Source organism: Dermacentor variabilis, chromosome 11 (genome assembly GCF_050947875.1).
Source record: "Dermacentor variabilis isolate Ectoservices chromosome 11, ASM5094787v1, whole genome shotgun sequence".
NCBI classification, from domain to species: Eukaryota; Metazoa; Arthropoda; class Arachnida; order Ixodida; family Ixodidae; genus Dermacentor; species Dermacentor variabilis.
In genome coordinates, this window is record NC_134578.1 from 8,264,489 (window position 1) to 8,280,678 (window position 16,190).

The 16,190-nt window shown below is 47.2% G+C and overlaps 1 protein-coding gene across 1 annotated transcript in view; it reads left to right on the plus strand.

Annotated features, from left to right (window-relative positions):
- Positions 1–273: 273 nt before the first annotated feature.
- Positions 274–16,190, plus strand: part of LOC142564211 (venom metalloproteinase antarease TserMP_A-like) — a 42,884-nt gene continuing 26,967 nt past the window's right edge. Inside the window, exons 1-4 of the mRNA XM_075675119.1 lie at positions 274–388; positions 8,906–9,072; positions 10,042–10,134; positions 11,260–11,383. Coding sequence (XP_075531234.1) covers positions 340–388; positions 8,906–9,072; positions 10,042–10,134; positions 11,260–11,383 — 433 coding nt within the window. The 5' untranslated portion in view covers positions 274–339. The remainder of the gene's footprint in view (positions 389–8,905; positions 9,073–10,041; positions 10,135–11,259; positions 11,384–16,190) is intronic.

The following is a 16,190-nucleotide window of genomic DNA, read 5'->3' on the forward strand; positions in this document are numbered from 1 at the left end:
GGGCTTAATTCTGACTGAAAGAGCTGATGGACGGGTGATGCAACGTGCCTTTTAGATATTTCCCACGAACAGGTGAAACCCATCTCCCTCCTGTCAGCGTTGATGTTAACATCAAGCCCTGGCTATGTAGAAGCTCTTACGTCAGCACATAAAAGCCTGTTGATTGATCTAGCGTTTCTGGTGTGCTTACCGGTATCAAAGCTTCCCGTGATATATAAGGAGACACAAACTTATCACCTATCTTCAAGTGCACGGTGTATATAAGGGAGTTTCGCAAATTCGCAAACGCACAGTGGTTCAGCTGCCCAAGTGTGCATTGCGAGGGAGGAACCCTTCAAAATGCTATCCCTCATCGTGTTGCTGCTATTGGCAGCATGTTCTTACGCCGGTAGGTGTAAAACAGCGTAGTTTGTTCATCGCACTTAATATTCTGGAGTTTTAGATACCAAAATAACGATATGATTATGCGACACGCTGTAGTGGAAGGCTCCGAAAAATTTGGACTACCAGAAATTCTGTAATGTGCACCTAACATTTCGTTTTCATAGAAATCCGGCTATCTCTATCAGTAACCTCATTCGCGACCTCCTGAATAGCAGATCAACACGATAGCCGCTAAGCCTGCGGGGCGGGTGAATTTTGCATTTCAGTCTTCAAAACGAGGGGGCTTGATATTGTTAAAACGTATCATTTTATTGTTGCTGCCCTGGTCTATTGCCCATTTTATAGTTTCTGCCCTACTTGTATTGCTGTGTTCGCTAAAATTTAACTAATAAACCGGCGTACGCTTTGTTCTGCTTGATCTCAAGGAATTTATGGAGCCAACAATGGTGACGCGAGAGTGCACTTTGATAGCATTGAGGAAATTTCTCGAGATCTGTGGCACTGTTGGGTACTAATAACACATGTACAAGGCATTTGTTCGTGAGAGTGTCTCTTATTTTACCTGTCTCATTCAATATTAGGTGATGTTGTTCTTGTTACTGTTGCTTTCTCAGTTTAATCCAATCAGACTTCATAGGATACCGCATGCCCTTTCCCGTATGTCATCGATTTATTGTCATCTCTAGCCATTATCGCCGACGCACGACAGCTTGGGCAATGGCTAGTCCATAGTCTAAGGGTTCGAGGATACCGTTGTTGTGCTGAATGAATCGGGCTCGAAATCCACCATTGAGCACCAACGTAGGTAACTGGATATATGCCACTTGGAGTGTACTGCTTTTCAACGGACCTCTTTCACACGAATTTGGGCCAATGGCAAGGTGCCATTGGCATGTTCTGCTCTAAGCGAAAATCTTATGCCAACTTGGGTAACTGGCTAATCCACAGTCTAAGGTGTAGAGCATCGGGCTCTTGTGCTGTATAAAACGGTTTGCAAATCAACCCTTCAAGACCAACCTAGGTAACCGCATGTGTGCCATTTGGCGTGTACTGCTCTTCAGCAGACCTCTTTCCCACCAACGTGGGTCATCGGATGGTTTCCATTGGCATGTGCCGCTCTTAACGAACATTTTTATGCCAACTTACGTCACTGGCTAATCCATGGTTTAAAGGGTAGAGCATCGGGCTCTTGTGCTGAATTATTCGGGTTCGAAATCAACCATTAGGGAACCAATATAGGTGACTGGGTCTACGCCACTTTTGTAGTGCTCTTCAACGGACGTCTTTCATGCCAACAAGGGGTAATGGCTAGGTGCTGTTGGTACGTGCCGCTTTTAACGAGCATTCTACGCCAACTTGGGCCAATGGTTAGTCCATGGTCTAAAAGGTACACCATCTGGCTGTTGTACTGAATGAATCGGGTTCGAAATCAATCATTAGAGGACCAACTTAGGTAACCGGGTGTTTGACACTTGGTGTGTACTGATCTTCCACGGAACTTTTTCACGCCAACTTGGGTTAATGGCTAGGTGCCATTGGTATGTGGCGGCATTAAAGAACATTTCTCGCAAATTTGGGCCAATTCTTAGTCCACGGTCTAAAGGGTATAGCATCGGGCTGTTCGGTTGAATGAATCAGGTTCGAAATTATTAATTAAAGGACCAACTTCGGTAACTCGGTGGATGCCACTTTGTGTGTGCTGTGCTGCTATTAAGCGGACCTCTTTCCCGCTAACTTGCGTCAATGGCTAGGTGCCAGGGGTATGTGCAGTTTTCAGCGAAAATTTTCACTCAAGTTTGGTCACTGGCTAGCCCATCGGGCTGTTGTGCTGAAAGGATCTGGTTCGAAATCAACCATTAGAGGTTCAACTTCGGTAACTACGTGTATGACACGCGGTGTGTACTGCTCTTCAACAGACCTCTTTCACGCTAACTTGGGCCAATGGATAGGTGCCATTGGCACCTGCCGCTCTTAGCGAACACAATTACGCCAGTTTGGCTCACTGGCTAGTCCATTGGGCTGTTGTGCTGGATTAATCCGGTTCGAAATCAACCTATAAAGGAAGAAGTATTTTAGATATTGGAAAATGCAGAGAGGTCGGCCGGAAAATGGAGCATCTGCCCTGCTACTCTACGTAAGGGAAGGGGAAGAGGGGAAGAAAACCGGTCACGATGGGAGATAATAATGGGAGGAACGAGGTGTATAAATGTTATCGCAAGCGTGAGTCCAGGCCCGTGTCACCTAAGAAACGTGAAAGAGCATGCATTGTCTCTATCGTCTGTTAACTCTGGGGTCATGCGCCTAGCAAGAGGTCTATTGTATAAATGTCTCAAGGCAGCTGCCATTGTCAGTCCTTCGAGCGCATACTCAGGGCCTACTACGAGCGTGTGGTCTATAGTCTGCAACACCACACACTGAACAGTTTGGGGAGTTTGTCCGTCCAATGATGTGCAAGTATTTGCGCGTGAAGCCGACGCCTAATCGCAGTCTGTGTATCAGGCGTGTATGAGGGCGTGGAATTTCACGCAGAACAGGAAATTGCATGTTGGGATCCAGCCTTTTAAGGCGGAGGTAACGAGTGTCTGGCTGGGCCCAGCATCTTCTCGTCACACTCCTCATTAATTCCGGCAGGGGCACTTGGACCCACTTAGGTAACAGGGCTTATGCCACTTGGAGTACCCCTCTTCAACGGACTTGTTCCCACCAACATTGGTCATTGGCTAGGTGCCATTGGCATGTGCCGCTCTTAAGGAACATTTCTACACCAATTTGGGTCACTGGCTTGTCCATGGTCTAAAGGGTAGAACATCGAGCTCTTGTGCTCAATTAATAGTGTTCGAAATCATTAGAAGACCAACATAGTTCACTGGGTGTATGCGACTTGGTGTGTACTGCTCTTCAACGGACCTCTTTCGCGCCAACTTGGGTCAATGGTTAGGTGCCACTGGTATGGGCCGCTGTTAACGAACATTTTTACGCCGGTTTGGGTCACTGGCTAGTGTATTGTCTGACTGAGCATCGGACTGTTGAGCTGTATGAATCGGGCTTGAACTCAACCATTAGACGAACAAACTAGGTAACTGGATGTATGCCACTTGTTGTGTAGTACTCTTCAACGGCCCTCTTTTAAGCATAAATGGGCCAATCGCTACGTGCCATTGGTATGTGCCGCTCTTGAACGTTTTTACGCCTACTTGGGTCACTGGCTAGTCCATGGTCTAATGCGTAGAGTATCGTTATGGTGTGATGAATGAATCGCGTAAAAATACACCACTAGAGGACGAACAAAGGTAACTCGGTGTATGACACTTGTGTACGGCTCTTTAGCAGACCTCTTTCACGCTAACTTGGGTTAAGGGATAGGTGCCATTGATATGTGCCGCTCTTAGCAAATATTTACGCCAGTCCGGGTCACTGGCTAGTCCATGGTCTAAAGGGTAGAGCATCGCGCTGTTCTGCTGAATTAATGGGGCTTGAAATATCAATTAGAGGTAGAACTTAGCTAACTCCGCGGATTGCACTTGGTGTGCTGCTCTTCAGTGGGGCTCTTTTACGCCAAGCTGGGTGAATGGCTAGGTGCCATAGACGTGTGCCACTCTTAACGAACGTTTTACGGCAGCTTGGGTAACAGGCTAATCCATGGTCTAAGCTGTAGAGCATCGGGCTCTTGTGCTGAATGAATAGGGTTCGAAATCAACTATTAGAGGACCAACATAGGTAAATGGGTGTGCCCCACTTGGTGTGTACTGCTCTTCTACATACCCCTTTCACGCCAACTTAGGTCAATGGCCAGGAGACATTGGCATGTGCCGCTCTTAAATAACGTTTTACGCCTACTTGCGTCACTGGCCAGTTCATGGTCTAAGGGGTAGAGTATCGTTATGTTGTGATGAATGAATCGCGTAAGAATACACCACTAGATTACCAACTTAGGTAACTGGGTGTATGACGCTTGGTGTGTACCGCGCTTCAACAGATGGATTTCACGCCAACATGGGTCAATGGCTAGGTGCATCGGTATGTGCCAGTCTTAACGAACAATTTTGCGCCAACTTGCGTCAATGGCTGGTCCATGGTTTAAGAGGTACAGCATCTGCCTGTTGCGCTGAATGAATCAGGTTCGAAATCAACCATTACAGTGCAATCTTAGGTAACTGGGTTTATGCCACTGGGTGTCTACTGCTCTTCACCGGACCTCTTTCACGCAAACATGAGTCAATGGCTAAGTGCCATTCGTTTCTGCCGCTCTTAGCGAATCTTTCTTGCGCCAAATTGGGTCCTTGGTCTAAGGGATAGAGCATCGGGCGGCTGTACTGAAAATAGTGTTCAAAATCATACACTAGAGGACCAACTTATGTAACTGAGTGTACGCCAGTTGGTGTGTACTGCTTTTCAACGGACCTCTTTCACGCCAACTTGGGTCAGTGCCTATTTGCCATTGAGAAGTGCCGCTATTAAGGAATATTTTTACACCAACTTGATATCATTGACTAGTGCGTGGCCCAAGGACTACAGCATCTGGCTGTTGCGCTGAAGGAATCGGGTTCGTAATCAACCATTAGAGGAGCAACTTAGGTGACTGGGTGTGTCTCACTTGGTATGTACCACTCTGCAATGAAACTCTTCCGCGTGAACTTCGGTCAATAGCAAGGCGTCATTGGCATGTGCCACTCTTAACGAACATTTTCATGCCAACTTGGGTTACTGGCTAACGCGTGGCCCAAGGGGCCGAGCATCGGGCTCTTCTGCTGAATTGGGTTAGAAATCAACCATTAGAGGACCAATTCAGGTAACTGGGTGTATGTCACGTGTTATGTAGTGCTCTTCAACGGACCTCTTTCACGCCAACTTGGATCAATGGCTAAGTGTCATTGCTATGTGCCGCTCTGAACGAACATTCTTATGCTAACTTGGGTAATTCGCTAGTCCATCGTCCAAAGGGTACAGCATCTGGCAGTTGTGCTGAATGAATTGGGTTCGAAATCAACCACTACTACTGCATCCATGATAGCCAAGGGCGTTATCCAAGATTCCTCTAGCCCTTGGCCTGCGCCGGTCATCCTCGTGAACAAGAAAGATGGGTCCTGGAGGTTTTGTGTCGACTATCAGGGTCTCACTTCTATGACAAAAAAGGATGTGTATCCACTTCACCGGATCGATGACGTTATCGACTGCCTTCATTCCGCATCCTACTTTTCTTATGTGGACCTCCGATGGGGCTACTGGCAGATACCCATGTATTGAGCTGACAAAGAGAAAACCGCTTTTGCAACCCCAGACGGCTCGTTTGAATTCAGCGTCATGCCGTTTGGTTTGTGAAACGCGCCTGCAATATTTGAGAGGTATATGGACACGGTACTGCGCGGCCTCAAATGGGAGGTTTGTTTGTGTTATCTAGACTACGTCCTCATTTTAGGTCGCACTTTTGCAGAGCACAACCATCGACTGGACGTTGTTCTTACGTGTATTGAACAAGCTGCCCTTACCCTCAACTCCAAAAAATGTCACTTTGGTTAACGAGAGGCGCTAGTACTTGGACATCTTGTGGACAAGCAGGGGGTGCGACCAGACCTACGGAAGGTCGCTGCAGTTAGCGCATTCAAACAACCACAGTCACAACGTGAGCTGAGGAGCTTCTTGGGTCTTTGCTCGTACTTCCGATATATTGTGCCCAACTTTGCCGATACTGCCTGCCCTCTGACTCCATACCTGCACAAGGATAGCCCTTTCACCTGGACAGCAGATCGTAATTCCTAGTTTCGTCAACTGAAGTTCCTGCTCTCTTCCGGACCCATACTTCACCATTTTGACTCCTCTGCCACAACAGAATTGCACACCGACGCGAGTGGAATCGGCCTCGGCGCCGTCCTCATACATCGTCTCGGTGACGCCGAGCATGCCATTGCATATGCCAGCCATTCGTAAAGCAGGGCCGAACAGAATTACACAGTCACTGAGCAAGAGTGTCTCGCTGTCGTCTTTGCAGACCAGAAATTCTGCCCGTATCTTTACGGGCGCCGCTTCACGATCGCTCCTGATCACCATACACTATGTTGGTTGGTTGGTCTCCGTGACCCGTCTGGCCGCCTTGCTCGATAAGCGCTACGTTTGCAGGAATATGACTTTGCAGTCCGTTACAAGAGTGGCCTACATCATGTGGACGCCGACTGTCTTTCGAGGCTCCCTCTACCAACAAGTGCATGTGACGACTACGATTTTGATGAGTTTCTGGCCACCACCGACGACGTTCCTTTTCCCGGCCTAGCCACTTTCCGGGAAGAGCAACATGATGACCATAACCTGGATGCCCTCTTCGCCTCAGCTGCTCAACCAAGAGGTCACATTGGCTTTGTCATCCGATATGGCCTGCTCTACAAGAAAATTATGCGGCTCATGGTGCCCGCCTCCTCTTAGTTGTCCCTAAGTATTTGAGGACCCACGTATTGCACGCTATGCACGACGACTCGACGACTGGGCAGCTGGGTTTCACCAGAACTTACCACCGCATTCAGGGCTGATTCTACTGGACTAGTATGCGACGGGATATCGAAAGGTATGCGGCTAGATTTAACAAGTGCCTGCAATTCAAGCGCCCTAATACTGCTCCGGTCGGACTCCTTCACCTGTGGCGCCACCATCATCTCCTTTAGAAATGGTTGGGATGGATCTTCTCGGCCCATTATCGCACACAACAAACGACAACCGTTGGATTATAGTCTTCGTCGACCATCTGACGCGTTATGCTGAAACCACAGCGATGCCAACGGCCACGGCTCTTGATGTTTCGAGGTTCTTCCTGTCCCCCGTTATACTGCGTCACGGACCCCCCCCCCCCCCGTGTTATTGTGAGCGATCGTGCTCGCCAGTTCGTGGCTGATGTAGTCGAAGAGCTGTTGGGTCTCTGTGCTTGACAGTTTCGCCACGCGACCCCGTACCTCCCCCAGGCAAATGGTCTCGTCGAGCGCAGTAACATAACTTTAACAAACATGCTTTCAATATACGTCGATTCCAGGCACAAAAAAATTGTGATCACATCTTTCCGTTTATCACATACGCCTATAACAGTGCAAAGCATGAAACTAGCGGATACAGTCCTTTCTTTTACTCCTCATGCGTACTCAATTGCCCAGACTCTCTGCCGCACTGAGGAAACACGTCGCATAGCTCAGCTCCGTACGTTCGCATTCCAGGACCGCTCCAAGATCAGCTACGATTCGCGACATAAGAATGTGTCGTACGACAAATGGGACATAGTATGGCTTTGGACACCACTTCGCAAGCGCGGCCTCTGCCAGAAGTTTCTGGCTCGTTACACCGGTCCTTTCGTCATCACCAGTCGCCGAAGTGATGTGACCTATTCGATTGCTCGTCTCGTTTCTAATGACTACCGGTCTAAGAAGATCCAGCTTGTTCACGTCGCTCGCCTGTAACGCTGTCATCCCCGTGACTCCGAGTGGACGTAACAGTTACTCGCCCAGCGGGTTTCGTCTGTGAAAGAAGGAGTCTTACGCTATAGCTACAGGAGGGACGAAAGAAGAGAACGAAGTGTCCTTGTCTCTGCAGCGGCTCGGTGTCGGCGCGGGCCCTTTTCATTCAATTCATCTTTAAATAAACGCACCCTATCGTAACAATATGTTACTGTAATGCACCCCCTGTGAAATGTTCCTTCTCTTTTTCAGCGATGTGCCGCTGCCACTCTGAAATCTATCACACAGCTACAAAATAGCCCAGCTGTTCTAAAGCAACTTTTTTTTGCTGTCCTTCTATCTGTATCTCAAGAGAATTCAAATTGCATTTGATTTGATTCGATTGGATTTGATTGGAATCGTTGAGCAGTGCACATCCTGGAGGCAATGGCCTACCTTCAAATTATAGTGTCTCCTACATGTTCACTTTCCTGTTTCCCATTGTGTACGCTGTCATTCCCCTGCTCAGAACACTATGACCACCGAGGGAAAAAGTGACGCTGGAGATAATATTATTAGCGTTTTCTGAGGTGCCAACAATGTGGAAAACGTGTTTTTCATACTTGCAGATAGTGTCCCACACATTATAAACGTAAATCTTTATCTATTTTTGTTGCCGATCCCTCATATAAGAATTTAATGCTGTCTAAAAGTCGACAACAATAGTTGCCAGCGTGTCATTACATCCAACCTCTTAACAAGTAGATTACTTTGACAGGCAACATACTCGAGTACTTGTCGTGGTCGCTTAATTGCTGTTGTGTTGCGCTGCTAAACTTTACGTAGACGGTTTTGTTCCGACTGCGACGATCGCATTTCGAAGGAAGCAAAATGCAAGAACGCTCTCTGCACTCAGATTTACGCGCACGTTAGGAAATCCCGAGTGGTCACAATTAATACGGAGTCCCCCGATACGGCGTGACTCATAATCACATTGTTGTTTCGGCACGTGAAACCTACGAATTATTAAACATATTTCAATAATTTTTGTTCTAATCATCAAACTACAATATCTTAGGTGACTCACTGGTGTTTTCATCACTTTATTCGAACAGAAAAGGAAATATTTGTCTACCCCACTATACTGGAAGAGCGGACAACTGCCAAAAATTTAGTAATGTGGCTCACTGAAGAGATGACACTTAACCTCAAGAAAAGCTCCATTCTCGCCGAGACACTCTTGTTTGTTACCAGCAACGAAGACAGCACCCAGCTGGAGGCTGTAAGTGCGAGGTGTTTTTACTCGATTAGTTTATTATTTGGATGACACCTTTATGACTTAGATGACGCAATGAGATGAGGTGTTACTGAGGTTACTGAGGTTACTGTTACTGAATGAGGTGTTACTTATTTTTGATAGCGTCAAAGATTGTTTAAGAATTACTTATCATAAATTAGAAACAGCGTTTTCGTCTACATAAATTGTTGCACGCCTACGTTCAATTATAGATATAGAAAATGCGTACAGCTTTTTTGATGGACACACGCTCTTGTGAAGCTCAACTGCATACAAAATCGGCAGAAACTTTTCGATGCTGAGAAACACAATAAGGTAATACCAATGAGTGTGTCAGTAGACGGACAGTTTTTACTTACCTGATTCCGAAACGTACTGGGATTTAAACTAAATTTGTGATATTAAGCTGCTGGGAGTTGTGATTGATGGATTGCAGAGAGAGCATGGATATCTGATTGAGCATTAGATATTAGGCTATTATTATGCATGCCCAATTTTACCCTGCTAATCTCCAGCACTACTGTGTTTTGGCCACGTTGGCATGAGAAGCTTTGATAGCATTTTAGTGCCCGCAGACAGAAAAGACACGAAGTTACTGTGATGCACATCATGGTGTGCACCTTGGTGTACGCTTCTCCATTTCGTCCTTCTCGGCTCACGCTAAAATGCTACCAATGTGCTAATGTACAGAAATTTTTCTTCCTTTCTTTGTGCGTGTGCGTTTGTTTCTGTATATATATGTCACTCTTTCGAGAATAAGGAGCAGTTATGAATTAACGCTTCTTTGTACTTGTAGTCATTGCTTTCGTGCTAGAAGAAGTACGCGTTCTTGGTGTTGAGATAGCATGAATAAATGCCGTATAAATATTAAAGAAAACCATTAAATCCCGCACAGCAATTTTTAGTACTTTTTAACAATAGTGAATTCACGGTGAAAAAACAATTTTTTTCTAGGTAAACACAACAAGTATTGAGGCACATTTATACCACGACACTCACCACCAATCCTCTGTGATGGTACACCAGAGGGATGGCGCAGTGCAAGTTGTGAGTTCTCACTCAGTCTATTCGACCGCAGAGAGTAAAGTAGTAAACGAAGGCGCAGTAAATGCAAGATAAAGACTGAACATTCTTATGCTGCAGGCGATCTCTGTTTGTACTCTGCACTGCTACTTTCATGCAAGGGTAGTTAGGGGAGAAAATGAAATCAGAAATTCCGCTTCATATTTCCCTTTATTGCAGGCCTGTTCGGCTGTTGAAAGCTTTCACAAGGTTATTGCTGCCATTTTGTTATAGGTGTCGCAAAAGATGCGCTTGTAGAACTTGTCTTATTTAGCGTGATAAGATCATATAAAAATCAGGTTATAGACTTGTCGCTAAAGCTATAATAGGCACAGCATTCTCGAAAATCAGGACGGCTGAATGTTGATCAAGCTGATAGGGATTCATTGAAAGGCCGGCGTGCCACAAGTCCAAGGCTGCCTTTGAGTAACATGATGCTTGAACGAACTTGAGCACTGTCGACTTCAATGCCGACTTCTTGACTCACAATGACGAATTTTCGAAGTATGTTGAGCACTAGGCTTAACTTCGGCGATTGTTGACAGTGTGAGTCGCATTTCAACGTTACTTTTCAGGCCCAAGAAGTGCTCCAGAGAGATCTCTCACTCAAACAGTGGAATCAATCCCCCTTAACAAAAGCCAGTTTCATTTCTGCTTTCAAAGCCTAGTTTCTTGAGCGAAAGGTCGAAAATTTGCTATAGTTCATCCTTTCTTGAGCGCAGTTCCCTTTCTCTTTTATATATCAAAAGCACTTTGAACGAATGTTGCTGGTCTAGTTCATTCATACTTGCAAATTTCAACGAACGCACTCTGTACGAGGACCGCAGAGGGATGTATTCTGTTCTGTGCATATTTGCTTCGTTTTGTGCAAAGTGTGTGCGTACTATATTAGTTTTCAAGTATAAATGCCTTAACATGCAGGCATCACTCCAACAAAACTAATTTTTTTTCCCATACGAGACTTGGCGTTTGGCTAAACTGTTTGTCTTTTCTTTTGGTATATTGCTTGCCTATCCAGTGGTGGCAAAAGCAATAGCCTTCAAAAAAGAGCAACCAAGCTCACACATTTTCCGTGTTTTTCCGAAGAGCATCATCCACTTTTTTTCATAGGAAGGGATCCTCAACAGCAACTTGAGAATTAAGCCTCTTCCAGAAGGTGAACGCTCGCGGCGAGGTCAAATGCTGCATAAATTATATGAAGTACAAGAGACAAAAGATAATTTCAAAGACTCAGGTAAGCGATTTCTGTTACTTTTAAATGTGAGTAACATGAAGTAGGTCAAAAAATAAAACTTCCACATCCTTTCCTTCCGTTTCATCGCACTCAATTTCAATGGCTCGGTCATGTCTTTCATATGTGTGTCTGCCAAACACAGTAGCATGTAAATATTTTGCTTGGCGTTCGCAATACAACTTAAGCTCTAAATGAAACGTTGTCCGAGCAGCATTAAATAATAGCATACAACCACCACCACGCAAACCAATCGGTGGCGGCCGTGTATAGCAGCAGAACGCAGTTGCAGATAATAGAGCATTGTAATTGCTGTCTTGATTCCAAAGGCTCTCAGCCGCAAAATCAGGTTCAAGAGATATAAGGATCAAGTTCATGCTCTTAATAATACAACTAGGCCATCGTATGTGTGGCGATCCTTATATTGCATAAAATGGACGTGTACGAAGGAAATTGGAATACCTGTCGCCAACGTCGTGATGGTTCATATATATATATATATATATATAAGTAAATTGTAAATTGTAAGGATGTGGCCTAAAGTAATTACTGGAAAGTTATTTAGTGATTCCTGGCTGATTCGTTGAATATGCTTTTTTTATTATTGTGCGAGTAATCTCCGCTTCTTCGAGTAATCCATTTCAAAGACAAGAATTATGCTGTCTACCACAGGCCATGTTTATGAATTCCATAAAACTTACAAGTGATCAGCCTGTGTGTGTGTGTGTGTGTGTGTGTGTGTGTGTGTGTGTGTGTGTGTGTGTGTGTGTGTGTGTGTGTGTGTGTGTGTGTGTGTGTGTGTGTGTGTGTGTGTGTGTGTGTGTGTGTGTGTGTGTGTGTGTGTGTGTGTGTGTGTGTGTGTGTGTGTGTCAGGGGGCGTAGCCGGAGGGGAGACGCTTATGGGGCTTCAACCCCCACCCCGAAATTTTTTTCGTGCTGTCATACACCTCTGACCAGAAGAACCCCTGGCGCCGGAAATCATTCTGGATCTTGTCTAGAATGTCTTTTTCACGCTCGAAAAGACATTGCGGCGCGAACATTTCGAGCAACGCCCATGCACCTGGAGCTACATAACGCCAGGAGCCCCATCCGAGCACAAAGTTTCAAGGGCGGTCTGATGGCAACGGGACTCGTCGCGGTATCTCGCGGAGGACGTGGACTCTATGGAGCGCGTGGATTTCAATTCTGAAACTTTATGGGTATAATGTTCTCATAAATTTTGCATGCGAAAGATGCACTGAAATTTCGAAAGTCGTGCTTTATATTGACACAACTATATTTGGCAGAACCTAATGCAGCGGGTATGCGCCAGTGGGGACGACGCTGAAGTAGCGCGGGTTTTTAGGTGAAGCGGGAAAACGAAGAAGACGTTGTTGTTTTTCCCTTGGACGACTGATAAAGTGCGTTTCTTGGCGGTGCTGCTACGCATACTCGTCGATCCCACGTCGTTACACTGGTGGAGGTGCGGGGTATTCTTCATGCTTGGCACCCCTTCGCGGAGCCGACGACCGAGCCCGGAATCACCAGCGCGCATCGAAACACCGGTCCACCGGTTCAGTCGTCGCCTGCTAGGCTTTGCGGCCAAGTCCAGTCCCCTGCAAGAAACTTCGAGAAATCGTTTGCCTCCTAAAAATAACATGGCCACCGCAGCTCCATCGCAAGTAACACCACAGAATCCTATGGTCCCGGAGAGCTTTCATGGTGATGCCTTTGAAGACGTCCAAGATTGGCTAGACCAGTTCGAGCGCGTCGCCCAGTATAACCATAAGACCAGCTCGGCGGACAAACTCTCGAGTGTCTATTTCTATTTGAAGGACAATGCTCGTACGTGGTACGTTAACCGGGAGAGGAGCTTTGCCACGTGGGACGACTTCCGCGCACATCTGCTGGACGCCTTTTCAAGCATCGACAGGAAGGAAAACGCGCAGCGTCTCCTTGAAATCCGCGTTCAAAAGCCCAATGAGAGTGTTACTATGTTCTCGGAAGACATGGCCCGTCTTTTCCGTAGGGCAGACCCAGACATGCCAGAGGAAAGAAAGCTGCGATATCTCTTACGAGGAGTGAAGGAGCAACTGTTTGCCGACCATGTGAGAAATCCACCGACAACAGTGGCACAGTTCACAAAAGAGGCTACAGCCACTGAACGGGCCCTGCAGCAACGATACCGCCAGCATAACATGAGCAACTCGGCGGCGAACACTTCCGTACTGGCTGCGAGTAACGACATGTCTCTGCGTGAAATTGTCCGAGAGATGGTGCGAGAAGAGCTTCGGCAGCTCGGCTTTGTGGTTGCGCCTACGGAACCGATGCCAGCGTTATGTTTTGTTGCTGATGTAGTCCGGGAGGAAGTCCGGCAAGCTTTTTCAGCGCCAGACTGTGGGAACGTTCCGCGGCGCCTCACTTATGCGGAGGCTGTTCGCCGTCCACTCAACGCAACTTCAACGCCGTTGACACCCATAACTACAACACCACCTACGCCACAAACAGAGCCGACATCGTCACCCTCGTCGACTCTACCGACCCCGCCGATCATGCCAGCACAAACAACGCCGTATTTTCGACATGCGCACGCCACTCCTTGGCTCCATGGAGAGTTACCGCTGAACTATCAGCGTCGGAAAACCGATTTGTTGCGCACCGTCGACCGTCGACCAGTGTGCTACCATTGTGGTCAAGCTGGACACGTCTATAGAGTTTGCCACAAATGGAACAACTATCGCGCCGCTCAACACCCGAGCTTTCCTGCCAACTATTCTTGTTCTCCGTACGACGGTCGACGCGCTTACAACGACGCTCCTGTGAACAGTCAGCCACAAAATACGACGATGCCCCGACCACGTTCTCCTTCTCCATCTCCGGCGCGCTACAATTCGCCGACTCGTCGCAGTTTTGCCGACGTCACTAGGGGCAGATCACCTAGCCCTCGATGGGGAAACTAGCCGCAGCGACCTCCGGAAGTGAGGTTGCCAATACTCGAACTGCTCCACATCCCCCGTTATCGACGAACGACGACGTGAAGACTACATTGACGAAAAAGACGCCCAGCGCAACTACGAATACGACAGATAGATGTACGAAAGACGTAACTGACATCATCAGCGCCGAGCTCATCGTATGCATTGACGGCCACGAAATGGCCGCTCTGGTTGACACTGGCTCCCATTTTTCAATCCTAAGCTTACAGGTCGCTGACAAACTAAGGAAGGTGAAGACACCATGGCACGGGCCCAACATAAGAACCACCGGAGGTCAGTTAATGACACCTGTCGGGAAATGCACGGCCCGACTCTTAATCGCCGGTTGAACCTTCGTTGTCACCCTCGTCATCCTTACTGAGTGTTGTAAAGAACTTGTATTGGGCAAGGATTTCCTACAGGAGTACGGCGCCGTGATTAACATCCGTGACAGAAGCGTCACATTTGCCACGAGTTCGGATAATGTCACCCATGAGAAGCCACAACAACCTCGCTTACGTATTGCTGCGGACGGCGTCATACTTTTGCCGCGGAGTTGCTCTCTCGTACAGGTGCGCTGTGACAGCCTGCAAAATGGGACTGGAGTGCTGAACACATCAGTGCGCTAGCACTGAATTGCGGTGTCTCCATTGCCAGAGCACTTATCAATGTAATCGACGGAAGCGCCGAACTCTTGCTGACAAATTTTAGTAAGGAGCGCCGACACATCGTTAGAGGCACTGCTGTCGCCTATTTCGACGAAGTGACAGAAATACAAGACTGCCACTTAGCGCAGGAGTCGGCCTCTACAGTCCACACAGCTGCGCCTATTGTAGACGTTAATCTGACGTTAACGGCCGTCGAGTGGAACCGTCTTCTTAAGCTCATCAATCAGTACCAGGGCTGTTTGTCCTCTGCGTCAAGAGTTGGTCAAACGCCACTTACCAAACACCGCATCATTACTGATGTCGACGCCAGACCCATCCGACAAAACCCTTATCGTGTGGCCCCAAAGGAACGCGAAGCAATACAAAAACAAGTGAAGACGATGCTGGAAGATGGCGTTATTCGGCCATCTAATAGTCCTTGGGCATCACCTGTAGTTTTATTGAAGAAGAAGGACGGTAGCCTGCGCTTCTGCGTCGACTACAGGAAGCTCAATCAGGTCACAAAGAAGGACGTTTATCCACTGCCACGTATTGATGATTCCTTGGATAGGTTGCGAAACGCGTGCTACTTTTCCTCAATGGACTTGAAAAGCGGTTATTGGCAGATTGAAGTGGATGAGAGAGGCCGTGAGAAAGCAGCCTTTGTGACGCCTGACGGACTTTATGAATTTCAGGTACTTCCTTTCGGTTTGTGTTCGGCGCCAGCAACATTTCAGCGTCTAATGGACACTGCGCTCTCCGGACTCAAATGGCTGACATGCCTGGTGTACTTGGATGACGTGATTGTCTTTTCTGCAACGTTCGACGAACACTTACGAAGGCTGAAAACTGTTTTTGAAGCGATACGCTCTGCCGGTCTCACTTTGAAGCCTGAGAAGTGCCAGTTTGGTTTTCATGAGCTCCAGTTCCTCGGTCACGTCGTCAGTAGCCAAGGAGTCCGACCTGATCCGGATAAAATTGCCGCCGTCGATAATTTTCCGATTCCATCAGACAAAAAAGCCGTGCGACGTTTTCTGGGACTCTGTGCATATTACCGGCGATTTATTGCGAATTTCTCGCGTATCGCATGGCCGTTAACACAGCTCACCTGAGAAGATATGCCTTTTATTTGGGGCGAAGACCAGCAGCGGGCATTCCACGAGCTCCGGCAACGCATGCAATCGCCTCCCGTATTAGCACACTTCGATG